The 14,122-nt window shown below is 43.3% G+C and overlaps 1 protein-coding gene across 2 annotated transcripts in view; it reads right to left on the reverse strand.

The window, feature by feature from the left end:
* PAPSS1 (3'-phosphoadenosine 5'-phosphosulfate synthase 1) overlaps positions 1 to 12,519 on the reverse strand; it is a 108,630-nt gene extending 96,111 nt beyond the window's left edge. Inside the window, exons 1-2 of one of the 2 annotated variants that reach the window (XM_060011828.1) lie at positions 12,241 to 12,518; positions 11,869 to 11,971 (exon numbers count right to left, since the gene is read on the reverse strand). Coding sequence is in view for 1 of the 2 variants with exons in the window: in XM_060011827.1 (XP_059867810.1) it covers positions 12,241 to 12,300 (60 nt within the window). In the remaining variant the exon portion in view is untranslated. Of the gene's footprint in view, positions 1 to 11,868; positions 11,972 to 12,240 lie in introns of both variants that reach the window. The other variant, XM_060011827.1, reaches the window with a different exon arrangement.
* Between the last annotated feature and the right edge of the window lie 1,603 nt (positions 12,520 to 14,122).

The following is a 14,122-nucleotide window of genomic DNA, read 5'->3' on the forward strand; positions in this document are numbered from 1 at the left end:
GAAGGTAATTGTTGTTCTCTCAAATTTTCTTCTCCTTAAACAAAAAGGGCATAAAATTACATAGTTCTCAAAGGATCTTAATAGACGTTTCTCCAAAGAAAACAATACAAATGGTGAATAAGCACATTAAAAGATGCTCGACATCATTAACCATCCAAGAAATGCAAATCAAAACCACGAGATACCACTGCACACTCACTCGATGGCTATAATCAAAAAGACAGGAAATAACAAGTGCTAGTGAGGATATGGAGAAATTAGAATCCTCATACGTTTGCTGATGGGAGTGTACAGTCACTCTGGAAAAGAGAAGTTCTACAAAACATTAATTATAATTATCATATGTCCAAATGATACCCCCTCCTAGATTGATGCTCACAAGAAATGAAAACATGTCCACACAAAACCTGTACACATATGTTCTAGCAGCATGATTCATAAAAGCCAAAAGGTGAAAACAACCCATCTGTCCATCAATTAATAATCAGATAAACAAAACTGTTTAATTGTATAGTATATACATACAGTGGAATATTATTTGGTAATAAAAAGGAATGAAGTACTAATACAACCTACAATACAGACAAACCTCAAAAACATTATGCTGGGCTTCCCTGGTGGCGCAGTGGTTGAGAGTCCGCCTGCCGATTCAGGGGACACGGGTTCGTGCCCCGGTCCGGGAAGATCCCACATGCCGCAGAGCGGCTGGGCCCGTGAGCCATGGCCGCTGAGCCTGCGCGTCCGGAGCCTGTGCTCCGCAACGGGAGAGGCCACAACAGTGAGAGGCCCGCGTACCGCAAAAAAAACAAACAAAACAAAACAAACAAAAAAACATTATGCTAACTGAAAGATGCCAGTCACAAAGACCACATATTGCATAATTCCATTTATATGAACCATCCAGAATAGGAAAATCTAAAGAGACAGAAAGCAGATTAGCAGTTACCTCAGGTTGGGATGTTGGGAGAGGAATGTGGAGTGACTTCCGATGGATATGGGGTTCTTTTCTGGGGTAATTAAAATGCTCTAAAATTGACTGTGCTGATGGTTGCAAAACTGTGTAAATATAATCAAAACTATCAAATTGTACATTTTTAAGTGGGTAAATTGAACGGTAGGCAAATTATCTCAATAAACCTGTTTTCTAAAATTAAAAAAATGAATCACACAGCCTCTATTTTCTCCTCCTATGGAGCAAAAACATAATTTAGATTCTTTTCAACAAGTTATGCCTTTATAAAATAGGTAAGTGTCAGCATTCTTTTAATAGGGTGTTTGTATTTCATACTGCGTATAGCTCTTATTTTTTTTAAGACAGTTTTATTCATCATTCACTCAAAGATATCTACTGAATGCACACTACATGCTTGACATTCTTCTAGCTGCTGATGAAACAGAAGTGCACAATACCAATAAAATCACCATCCTCCTGGGGCTTCTCTAGTCTTCCCTCCCAGGGAAGCGGTTCTCAAAGCGTGGTCCCTAACCAGCAGCTTTGGCATCTCCTGGGAACTGCCAGAAATGCAAATTATCAGGACCTGCTCCAAACAGACTAAGTCAGAAACTCTGGCGTGGGGCCTGACAATCTGCATTTTAAAGCCTCCAAGTGACTCGGATGCCAGTTCAAGTTTGAGAACCACTGGACTAAGAGGAAAAATAGAGGCGAGAAAAGAAAACACCAAGATAAAGAAGGAAATTATGTAAGTTAGAAACAAGTATCAAAGAGGGGGAAAAAGTAAATAAAGCAAAAAAAGTGAAGAAATATCATACGAAGTATGATATTTAGACAGGGTGGCCAGAGAAGGCTTCAGCAAAAAGAGGATATTTAAGATCTCTGATGACCTCTGAGGGAAGCACCTTCCAGACAGGGAACAGCAAGTGCAAAGAAAAGTGAAAAAGTAACTGGGGAAGTCCAGAATGATTCCTGGGCAGTCCAAACAAGCCGTCTGGAGGCAACGGTCATACATCTAAAACAAGAGCAGTGGCCATGACCATGTCTTCTGCAGCCACGTGAGTGGCTCAGGTTGAGGCACGAAATAGACTGATTCACCCCTGACCCAGAGGCCTTCAAAATGGGGAACAAACACCCTGATAGGTACATGAACATGGACTTTGTCAAGGGACCATTTCTATCCAGATCTTCAACTTCCAGATGTGTTCTTTTCTAAAACTGGTTGGCCTGAGAAGGTGCCTGAGGTTCAGGATCTCTTTCCCCCTCCTCCCTGCACAATTCCCCTAGTGTACAGGAGAAAGCATCTCTGCCCATCCGCATCTTACTCTCACTCACTGCCCTGGGGGTGTACTCGGGAGCCAAAGGGACAATTGGACAATTCTTTTAATAGGCCCACCACAAAAGCTGCACCCCTCCCCCACTAACCATCTCATTAGCAGATGTATCCATAGTTCCAATAATCACAAAGAATTCTACTATGGGTCTCCCAAACCATTTCCTTTCAATTAAACTGATGAAGCAAACATAACTTTCCAGCTCTGCATTTTCAGGATTTTAAACAAAACCCGGGGTGTCTGACCCAGACATCTGTGTCTCCCGGGAAGCAGCGGCCCCTCTTTCCTGAGGTATCCAGTTTTAGCTCCCAGGCAGGCAGCCTGGGAGGAGAGGAGACAGGAGCTGGGTCTGCTGGAAGGGGACAGGACAGGGATAGGGGGACAAGGAGGGAGCTATACACATTAGCTGCCTACACTTGCAGAACCTGTTTGACTTCGTCATTTTGTTTCGCGATTTTTTTCCAAGTTACTTTGCTTTGGGGCAAGAAGAAACATGTATTTAATGAGTTTTAATTCATTTTGGCACCATAAAATATCTTCCGCTTTTCTTTTTAAACTGAGTAGAATGTATAAAAACTGAGAAGCTACAAAATGCTGAGGCTGTGGTTGAGAGCAAATATAGGATAAGAGATTGTTTTAATCACTAGAAAAGTATGCTCCCTCCGGGCTTCCTGCCTCCTACATTTAAAAGAATTCTGGCAGTAAATATGGCAGTCTGGGTACAAGGAGGCTTACTGTTTATGTATGCTTGATATTTTCCATATTAAAACACAAACTTAAAAAAAGATCTGCCACAATCTCCTACCTCCTGGTTTTTCAGAATAAATCAAAGAGCACTTTTTAAAACTCTTAGAATTGCAAGGTGGTGGGTGTATGCCTGAACTTTACTAAAAATCTAAAGCTCACTTCCATATGTAATCTTCTAGTTCCCCTTCCCCTCTTTTCCTTTTCCACCCACTCTAGCCAAAGCCTTCCTATAATCCCGCCAGGAAAACATGACATTAGTGGGTGCATCAGTGAGTTATTTCCTTCCAACTCTCCATTCCTGTTCTCAGAGTCTTCAATGCCCTAGTTTCTATTCACAGAACAATGAAATCAGGCTTATTCTTTTCTAAGAGTCTGGGTGGTTGATAGTAATATTTGGCTTGTTGTACATATACCCAAGGCAGTCCCTGTAACATTTACTGCCCATAGGATTTGTCTGTTATCTATGGACCGTTTTATACGGTGTCTTTTTGTATATAATTTTTACTTCCTTGGGAGAATAGGTCAAGCACTATGAGTTATAGTTCTTTGTGTTTTTCACAACACCCAACCTCTTTTCTTGTGCCTTGTCAGTGCTCAGTAAAAGTTAGATATAAGGCATTTATTTTAAAGCGTGATTTGTGTTCTCTGTATAACCTGCAAATGAAATGATGATTGACATTCAGAAGTCTTAAGAATAGCGGAACTGGGACAATTCATTTCAAAAGAATTCCTTCTCTTTCTACGATTGGGACTAAATGACTACCAGTCCTGTTACTAAGCTAACGTCAGGTGGCCTCTCATTATGTGTGGTGTACATTTCCTACACATTCTACAAACTGCTGTCCTCAGCACCCACACAAGTGGCCCTGTGTCCCTTTTTGACCCACCTTAACTTCCACATGGGCTGTTTTGTTATCTTATCCACTTCCGTATGGGACAAATTAACTTCTCCTATGATGCTACTTAGAGAATTTCATGGTCTGTGAGTTTATGATGATTTTATGAAGAACTCTGCATTTTTCAGTGAAATTTGTAAAGGCACAGAAAATATACCACATATGAAGCATAATTCTGGACTTCAACATCGATCACTCACCCCACCACCCATCTTAAACTGACTGCCAAACAGTATATTCTTCCAAAGAGAATACCTGAAATGGTAACCCGGATGTGTCTTTTATATCCCAAGACATACTGTGAGTAAACTGGAGAGATGGTAGAGTACCATGTGGATAAAACTGAAAAGAATACAGTGAGAAGAAAGCTTTCGTTCACTGCGTTATTGATAACTGAAGTTAATCTTTTGAACATTAACGTTAACAAGCCAAAGACAAACAGCAAAACCGAGGCTCATGCATTCCTGGAGGTTAAGAAAACAACTTGAAAAGGCTACACTTAAAACCTTGCTGCTACAAAGCATGGGGCACAGCAACACTGGCAATGACCCAGTTGCTTCTCAGAAAGTGAATCTCAGGCCCTACCCCAGATCTCCCGAATCAGAGCTAAGATACTGGCATGCCTATTCGATCACCGATTGTCACGCATACACTCCGCATATACATTATGGCTCTCCCACTACTCTGTTTTAAAGATTAAAGAACACTTAAATATTTACTGAATGGATATTTTAAACTGTCAATACTTTTAATGGAAGGAGCCCTGAATGGCCTCCAGTTGGGAAGTCCAGCCAGAAGAGATTCTTAGAAGTCAGAAATGAGCCTGAGACTACCTGTTCATTCATCATTTGTTGATGGATCCCTCCTAGATACGGGGAGTAAAACGGATCAAAAACATTTCAGGGGAGGAGACAAACAATAAAGAGAGAAAGACACCTTTACACTATGACAGGCCCCTGCCTCCCACTACGGTGACAGCGGGGCTTTCCCTACATACATGATGGGGATGTGTCCTCTACAGGTGGTTGTGCTTTCGTGTACTTTACTGCACAATACTGTATAAAGTACAGTAGTACAGTATCTTTATTTCAAGCCCAGGATGTCCAGAAGCAAGTATAAAAGCAGCAGTGATGTAGCCAGTACTGCACTGTACTTTTCAAGGTATGTACTGTAAGATTAAAAATGTTTTTTTGTGTTTGTTTGTTTTTTATTTATTATTTTTGTGAAAAGTATATAAACCTATTACGGTACAGTACCATATAGCCGGCTGTGTTAGTTGAGTACCTAGGCTAACTTTGTTGGACTTACGAACAAATTGGACTCATAAATGCGCTCTCGGAACGGAACTCATTCGTATGTAGGAGACTTACTGTACATGAATGTTCACAGCAGCCTTATTCATAGCAACTGAAGAGGAGAAACAACTCAAATGTTCATCAACTAATGAAAGGAAAAGCAAAATGTGATACATCCATTAAACATAATATTATTCAAGCATGTAAAGGAGTGAAGTATTGATACATGCTACAACATGGATGAACCTTGAAAACATTATTCTAAGTTAAAGAAGTTAGACACTAAAGACCATCTATTATATCATTACATTCATAGGAGAGTCTATAGCATAAAGAAATCCAGAGACAGAAAGTAGATTATTGGTTGGCAGGTGCTACAGAGAGGGAAAGGGGAAGGATAGGGAATGATTGCTAATGGGTACAGGGTTTCTTTTTGGGGTGATGAAAATGTTAAAAGTAGATATTGGTGATGGTTATAAAACTGTAAATATACTAAAAAAACAATGAACTGAACACTTAAACATATGAGAGATAAAGACAGAGGGAAGGGATGCAACCATCAAAGAAACTACAGAGAAGAATAAGTACAATGGCTGCAGTCATCTAACGGGATTTCTATATGTACTGTCCAATTTTTCCACTGTTTACTCAGCTAAAACTTACTTGGTAGAGAACTGTGTCCTTAGGAAAGGATATTTCACGGAAATAATTACCACTTAGGTAAATACCAAAATAAAAACAACAAGCAAAAAAAAAAACCAAAAAAAAAACCCAGTCTCTTCATTTGAACTAATTACTTAGTAATTCGCTTTCAAAACAATTCAGGGTTGGATTTTACTGTTTTGTTGTTGGTATGCTATCAGTAATTGATCCATCTCAGAGCAAAAGATGGTCACATTCTAGCTGGTGGAGGAGAAAATGCTAGTATCGGATTTTATTTTAAATTACTAGGTTTGCATTTCAGAGTTACCTAATTTATTTCCCCTTTTTCTTACTCAAAGCGAAGAATAGAACAGGGTTTCTCAACCTCAGCATTAATGACTTTGGGGCCTCAGCATTAACGATAATGCTTTGCTGTGGGGACTGTCCTGTGCACTGCAGGGTTTGTAGCAGCATCCCTGGACTCTACCCAACAGATGTCAGAAGCAACCCCCCCCCCACACACACACACAAATATAACAACCAAAAATGTCTCCAGATATTTTCCAAACACCCCCCTGGGGGAAGTAAATTTTTACCTGGTTGAAAATCACTGGAGAAGAAAACTGCTCCTCAAAGGTCAATGTAATAGAGCCAAGCTGGGGAAGCTTATTTCATATTTCAACTTTATAGAAGCCACTATGCTAAAGGGGAGGCTAACTGACAGCTGGGTACCCTGCTGGAGCCAGGACTACAGAATTGCCCAAAACCGTGATTCCAAAGTTGCTACCATCTCTCGAAATTTCCTTCCCCGGGGAAGAAAGTAAGAACAAATACACGAGTACAGAAATACACACATAAGTAGGAAAAAATGTCAGCAGTCATCCCAAAGTTACTATCTAGACCTGTCCAGTATAACTTTCTGAGATGATGAAAATGTTCTACACGGCACAGTCCTATACAGTGGCCACGAGCTTCCTATGGAAATGTAGCACTTGAAACATGGAACATTTCATCTTAGTTTAACTAAATTTAAGTTGCCACAGGTGGCTAGTGGCTACCAGATGGGACCATGCGGATCCAGACCCTGCTGTCATTCTTCCCGTTCTTGTTTTCAGTCAACACGGAGGGCATTCTTGGTAAAGTCCAGTTCTCCTTCTCCTTTAGGCCACTTTTCCAGCAGTATCTCCCTAGCTTCCGGGGAAGGAAACTCAGTAGCTGCCCCTGCACACAGCCAGGCCAATGCTCTGAAGGAGGAATATATGGCTTTCCGTATGCTGTGTGTTCCATTTCCATGCTTGCTTCATTTTTGGACCACCTCAGTCTTCCCCCAAATCCAGAACGGGCTGCTGGCCTTCTATGAAAGGCATCGAACAGTATGAGGGACACATTGTTCAGAAAAGGTAGAACTGATAAAAAGGAAAAATATCTCATTCATTTATTTGCTTTTCGATTAACCCTCTCCCAGGTAGAATGTAATATCCATGAGAGCAGGACCATTGGCTGTCTTTTTACCACTGCAGCCCCAGCACCTGGAACACAGGCATGCACAAAGCAGGTGTCAAGTATTCGATGACTTAATAAATAAGAACACCTTAAACAGTGCCCATGTGCCAGCACTAGAGTGCTCTAAATGTATTAAATAACTGAAACCTCATTATAACCCTATGAGATACGCCCTATTAGCTCCACTACAAGCTGTGTTTCATTATCCACATTATTACATTTGAAGACAGTGAGGCACAGAGGAGTTAGGCAACATGCCCAAGATCACACAGGTAGTAAGTGACAAAACTATAATTAATTCTACCACGTATGGAGCTTATTCTCTTACTTAAGCTGTGCTAAGTTACTAGTAAGTTATCTAAGACTTTTAATAACAGAAGTACCGAGGCCTACTCAGCACCCTAACCCTTATCCCCATCCTGTTATATAAGGAAAAGCTCCGTGTAGACGCAAAACCTCTATAACGAAATATGATTACATGATACACGATAATTGCAGACTGCAACATAACACAGAGGTGCACAAAGAATTCAGCCTATGTGCAACAGTGTGTGGACACAGGAGGCCACAGTTTCAGCACAGGAGCCCGAGGCTCTTAAGATTTCCACAAGTGATAAAGGTCAACAGGCATCAGGGCAGAAGGAAAGGCTTGTGTAAACCCCTGAGGATGCAAGGTATAGAAAGAGAGTTGGGGCTTCCCTGGTGGCGCAGTGGTTGAGAGTCCGCCTGCCGATGCAGGGGACACGGGTTTGTGCCCCCGTCCGGGAAGATACCACATGCCGCGGAGCGGCTGGGCCCGTGAGCCATGGCCGCTGAGCCTGCGCGTCCGGAGCCTGTGCTCCGCAACGGGAGAGGCCACAACAGTGAGAGGCCCGCGTACCACAGAAAAAAAAAAAAAAAAAAGAAAGAAAGAAAGAGAGTTGGTGCTGGAGATATGGAGCTATGGGAATTGGGGGCATGGAGGAGAGAGGGGAATGGAACGGCAAACCAGAACGAGATTGTCGTATGTGCTTCTGAACGGCAATGCTAGATCTCAGACTACTCTGTGGGTAGTAGGGTCCAGCTCCACTGTAAAGCGGGTCCAAGCAAGGGATTTGGCCCAACCTGAGTCTACAAAATAGGGAGTGACACCTGGGTCTGAACTGAGGGCCAGCTAACACACAGTTTGAAATGTTTTATGGAAGGCAGATGAAAACCGGTCCCAATAGAGAAAGGTTCAATCAGATGTTAAATGATACTCATTACACCTGATGCTTCGTCAGACTGAGATAAGAGGAGGCTAAAGGGGCATGCTCATTCTTGATTTTCTTTACTATTCTTGTAGGTACATGGAGACACCTCCCTTCTCTCTAGTATATTCTCTAACTCGAATTTAACCATCAAATCTTTATTTTCGACCGTAACCTAACTCAATCCCTATAGTTGTGCTGTCCACAGGTCCCGACTGAGTTTTTAAAATGTGGTTAGTGAATGTAAAATAGCTAGCTAGTGGGAAGCAGCTGCATAGCACAAGGAGATCAGCTCGGTGCTTTGTGACCACCTAGAGGGGTGGGATAGGGAGGGTGGGAGGGAGACGCAAGAGGGAGGGGACATGGGGATATATGTATACATACAGCTGATTCACTGTTATACAGAAGAAACACAACATTTAAAGCAATTATACTACAATAAAGTTGTTAATTAAAAATAAAATGTGGTTAGTCTGAAGTGAGACGTGTGCTAAGTTAAAATATATACTTATGTATATCTTTTAATAATTTGATATTGATTATGATAGTATTAAACTCATTTTTATATTGAGATGACAGTACTTTAGCTATACTGGGTTAAATAAATACTAAAATTTATTTCAACCTGTTCCTTTTACTTTTTTTTTTACTATGACCTCTAGAAAAATTTAAATTGCATTATGTGGCTCACGTTATATTTCTACTGGATAGCCTTGTTCTACAGACTATCTCTACTAAGGCCATCTGTCCCTTACGTGCAGCATACTTAATATTGGGTCCACCTTTTACAAGCTCTATGACATCTCTGTGCCTCAGCTTCTTCATCAATAAAATGGAGATACTAATTGGAATAAAGAGGATAACTAACAATAACAGCTAACACACATAATACTCAGACTGTAACAGCTAACACACACACAACACTTACAATATGCCAGACACTGTTCTAAGCATTTTTCATATATTAACTCCTTTAATCTTCACAATATCCCTGTGAGGCCATCACCCCCATTTTACAGATGAGCAAACTGGCACAGAGAAATTAAGTGACTACCTAAAGGTTACACAGTCAGTAAATAGTGAAGCCCAGGTTCGAGTCCAGGCAGTCAGTTCCAGGGTCCTTGCTTTAAACCACTGTCTCTCATGATACCCACCTCAAAAATGTACAGAAATTCAATAAGTTAATTTAGGTAAAAAATTTCAAACTGTCTCCAGCACACAGTAAACTTTCCTTCAGTGTTTAACTATTATCACCATCACTCCAGCCCTCAACCTACTTCCCAAATTCCCTGCATGCCGCGACTTTTCTCCTCATTTCCCAGGATTAAAACCTCAGGATCCTCTTTTAATACGTCTCCCTCTTTCATTCCCTAACTCTTGTCAGGTCCTTCTTACTCAACCTTGAACGCTCTTAACGGATCTATGCTGCTTTTCCACTACCACCTTAGCCCAGTACTCTGCACCCTCACAACTGTATGAATTCATAGCAGTAACAAGACAAAGACCTTAACTGGTGCTCACGTACCAGGCATTCCTCAAGTCTATTAATTCATTTAAACCTTACTATAACCCTGTTTGTTCTCCAGGACTTCTATACCTGGGCTCTAACAGTGTCTAATTTCTTTAGCAGACCTGTCTTCCTGGAATACCAATTTCATCATATGATGGGAACTTTAAAGGTGTCTGGATTCGCTACATGTGTCCCTATCAGTTGATGTATGTGAGAGGAAAAGATGATGGGTGTTCCCTACTGGGGCAAAGAAAGATTTACAAGGCCCTGAAAATTAAAAATTCTAGCCTCATCCAAAATCTCTCACAGAATCTAGTCTCAACTCAGCAACCAAACATTAACAACTATACAACCTAGCCCCATCCCGCTCATTCAATCTTATCTCCAGTCAACAAAAGCCCTCCAGAGTGGTTAAACAGGTCTCTTCATTGTTCCTGGAGTAAATAATGGTAATTATTATTATTATTATTTATATTATTTATAATAATATATATTATTATAAATAATATAAATTATTATTAATATTAGACCTTATTCATACAGTTCCCCTCTGCCTCAAAAATCTGAGCACACTTCACCTCCATCACGCCCAGACTAAACTAATCTCCCCTCTAAACTGTGATAAAACAGCTGTCTTACCCCACTCACTGGGGTCTATAATGATATATTCATCATCCGGCAAATGCCAATCACAACCCCAACCAGGCCCTGAGCAACTGGAAGGCAAGCACTGAGTCCCTCATTTCTCACCTTCCCCGTGAGTAGCACACGCCTCTACAAAGAACAGGCACTTATTTGGCAAATGGAACAGTAAATGAGTTACAGTGTAGCTGAAATGACATGTAAATACCCTAATTCAGCCAACCGTATTTCCCTAACCAGGAAACACCTCAAGGTAACAGGAGCAGTATCAATAGTTTCATAGCAGTGTTATCACTGCACTCTCCAAGTCATTATCTTCTTTACTCCTCAAAACTCTCCAGTGAAGTACCACTACTATACCTTTAAGTCAGCTGAGGTTTAAAGAAGTCGAGGGTTTTTACTCAGGATCACACAAATACTATACGGCAAAGCTGGAACCAGAGACCAGGCCGCTAGTCCAGCGCTCTTTCCAATGGTCTAATTCCCCTTTTATCTCTTCTCCGTCCTTATCACCTAAGGAAGAGTTAAATAACTAAGAGGGGAAAGGAATCGGGTGAGAATACTTGGTAACAACAGATGTGGTAAATTAATGACTTGAACATTTGTCTGAAATGGCTTTTTTTTTCTTTGACTCACCAAGGGTAATGACGATTTACAAGGCTGCATTTAAACCTCATGATCTTGCTGTACTGTGAAATAAAAATTTCCACCCAAACTTAAAACCAGTATCTTTCCGGCCTCCAGAGCTGGACATCACCTGCTCCACCCCACCCCCTCTACACTTAAAATCTTAGCTTAAGGCTGTTTCTTACCAAGAATAATTAAGGAAGCAAGCAACCTTCCGAGGTTGCTTAACCATCAAAGCAAACTGGCAGTCCTTGCTAAACGTTATAAACCATTAGTTTCCCCACACTTCACTGTTTCCATGTTATTTGCTGGATATTCCGATTTAGCACCGAATCACAAAGAACCTCAGTTCAGGGCAGTCTCAGCTCATGAATGGCCGCATTGTTGGGTACTCTCCCTTCACGCTGAAAGTCAGAAATGGAAAGACGTGGAGATGGACCCAAACCTGGGCTCACTGCACTGGCAAAGCCAAGAAAAACCAGGAAACGTACCAAAGACGCCTGCCTCTGCCTCCTCCGCAGACCTTCAGGCCACTGGAGGGGGATGCGGGCAGCTCCCCCTCGAGGGATGCAGGTTTCAGCAGCCGCCAGCTCACTGCCGAAAGAGCGTCCTCAAGGTCTCCTCTGAGGCGAGGAGCTGGAGAAGGGGGAGTTCTTCCCACGGACCCTGGATCGGACCCCCGCCCCCGCCGCGCCACTCCACCCGGCACAACCCACCGCCCCAGGTGGAAGGCGCCGCGGCCTCGGGTACCACCCCCAATTCTCCAGGGAGGATACAGAGGAGGCGGAAGGGAGGTAGCGGCTACGAAACAAGCTGCAGCCAGAGCCTCCCAGAGCCTCCTCCGCACCTCTACTCCGACTCACCCAGTTCTGCGCGTTATTGCTCAGCTTGACTTTCTTGCACAGGCTACCGGGAACCTCCATGGCTGCTCAGCGCGCGGTACCCGCGTTCTCAGCGCCCAGTGAGTAGTCAGAGAACTGGAGGCCGGCGTGGGCGGGACGGGAAGGCGGGGTCTCCTCGCGACCGGGCTGGCACGCGCTGTCGTAGGCACGCGCTCGTGCTCGCGGCTCCGACAGAGCGGCGCCTCGGCCCCGCCTCCTAAATGGGTCCCGGACAGAGGTGTGTGGGGTGGGGCGAAGCACCGGACGAGAACCGGACGCAGAGGGTGGGAGCGGGCCTTCAGGGCGCGCACCGACGCGAGCGCGCACGACGCTCCTCCCTCTTGCTTCTGAAGTAGGGGCGGGGCCTGAGAAGGTAGTCGTGGAACTTCCAGGGTCCCTCCCCCGCTCGCTGCCTTGCGCTGCGCATGCGCAGAGGCTGGAAACGCGTCCCAGGCCTCGACCTGGAAGGACAAGGAAGATACTAGCTCCCCACCTCTTTGCGGGTTTGGGTGCGTGCTGCTGTTTACTAGATGGCAGAAGACATTGACGTGGTCTCCCGGCCCTCTGGTTTTTACTCCGTAAACCCGGCCACCAGTTTCCTATCCTCCATATCTGTGCCCTCCTCTCCCTGGCCACATTTAAAAAGGAATTTTCCAGCTTCGCGGAGGGAAGATTTGCTAAACAGCTCATTCTCCACACGTTCCACTTAGCTTTAAAATTCTGCTCAACGCACAGTTTCAAAAAAAAAAAAGTCAATACCCCATCCCTGGACATCAGTAATTAATATCTCTCAGGTTTTAGTGGTTATCTGCAAGGTGCCTCCTTCCCCACTTGCAGATGTCTCTTCAGGAGATTTCTGTCGGATACTTCTCACCCGGTAAGCCAGAAAGAGACCTCTATTTTATTAGCTTCTCAGGAAATCCTTAGAGGAATGAAATCCAGGCTGCAGGAGGGCCCTTGGTTACCACAGAGTAGAATGTCCATGTGTGAAGGACATTTTCAAATTCACCGAAGTATATACCACAGCTACTTCACGGGAGGATGGGCTGGGGATGGAGGGGAGCCTGCTCTAGGAGTTATCTCCCCTTCCACCCCCAGTACCCTAAGGGACTTTCCATAGCTTGTCCCTGGCACCAAGATAGTTGTTTGAAGTGCTTCTCCTCCATAACCCAATGCCCTACCCTACAAATACACACCAATCCCAAAGACCTGACATTACTGCCTCTTTGCTGGAGGACAAGAGGGAATGAAAAATGCCCACCAAACTAAGAAGGTATCTCGAGACTGAGAAAATGAAGCAGGTGGCTCCATGTAATCAATGGATCCGTTTATTATACAGTAACTTACAGGGTGAGATCATGGAGGACTGTGATCCAGAAGCATTTACAGCTGCATCCACACCGCTGAGGGGACATTGGGACAGTTGTATAGCTAACCTAGGGTATTGGAGTAGTGCTTAGAAACAGGAAGTGCATTCCTAAGTCAAGGTTTATGGATGCGTAAGTAGTCTCCTAGGCACTGGGAATATGTCCGCAAAGGTCTTCATCATTGTCTGGGGACTAAGATAGCATAGAAGCCACTGGGTCCTAATGATTATTAAACAATATCTATTAACTTCAAAGCCCTTGACAACAAGAGAAGTTGTTGTCAACTTCGAAAGGCGGGAAGGCTGGGCCGGGTGGAAAGTCCCCAGGTCAGTTCCTGGAACTGGGTGGTCCGGAAAGTCTCCAGGTCAGTTTCAACCTGTGAGTCTGATTGCGTTCCCCTGCCTCGGGCCAGTGGGCCTTACACTGATGAGAAGAAGTTTTTCTTTGTAGACATACAGCTAATAAATTAGGAAGGAAAGGTAGATTTTATAATGTCA

The sequence above is a fragment of the Delphinus delphis genome, chromosome 5 (genome assembly GCF_949987515.2).
Source record: "Delphinus delphis chromosome 5, mDelDel1.2, whole genome shotgun sequence".
NCBI classification, from domain to species: Eukaryota; Metazoa; Chordata; class Mammalia; order Artiodactyla; family Delphinidae; genus Delphinus; species Delphinus delphis.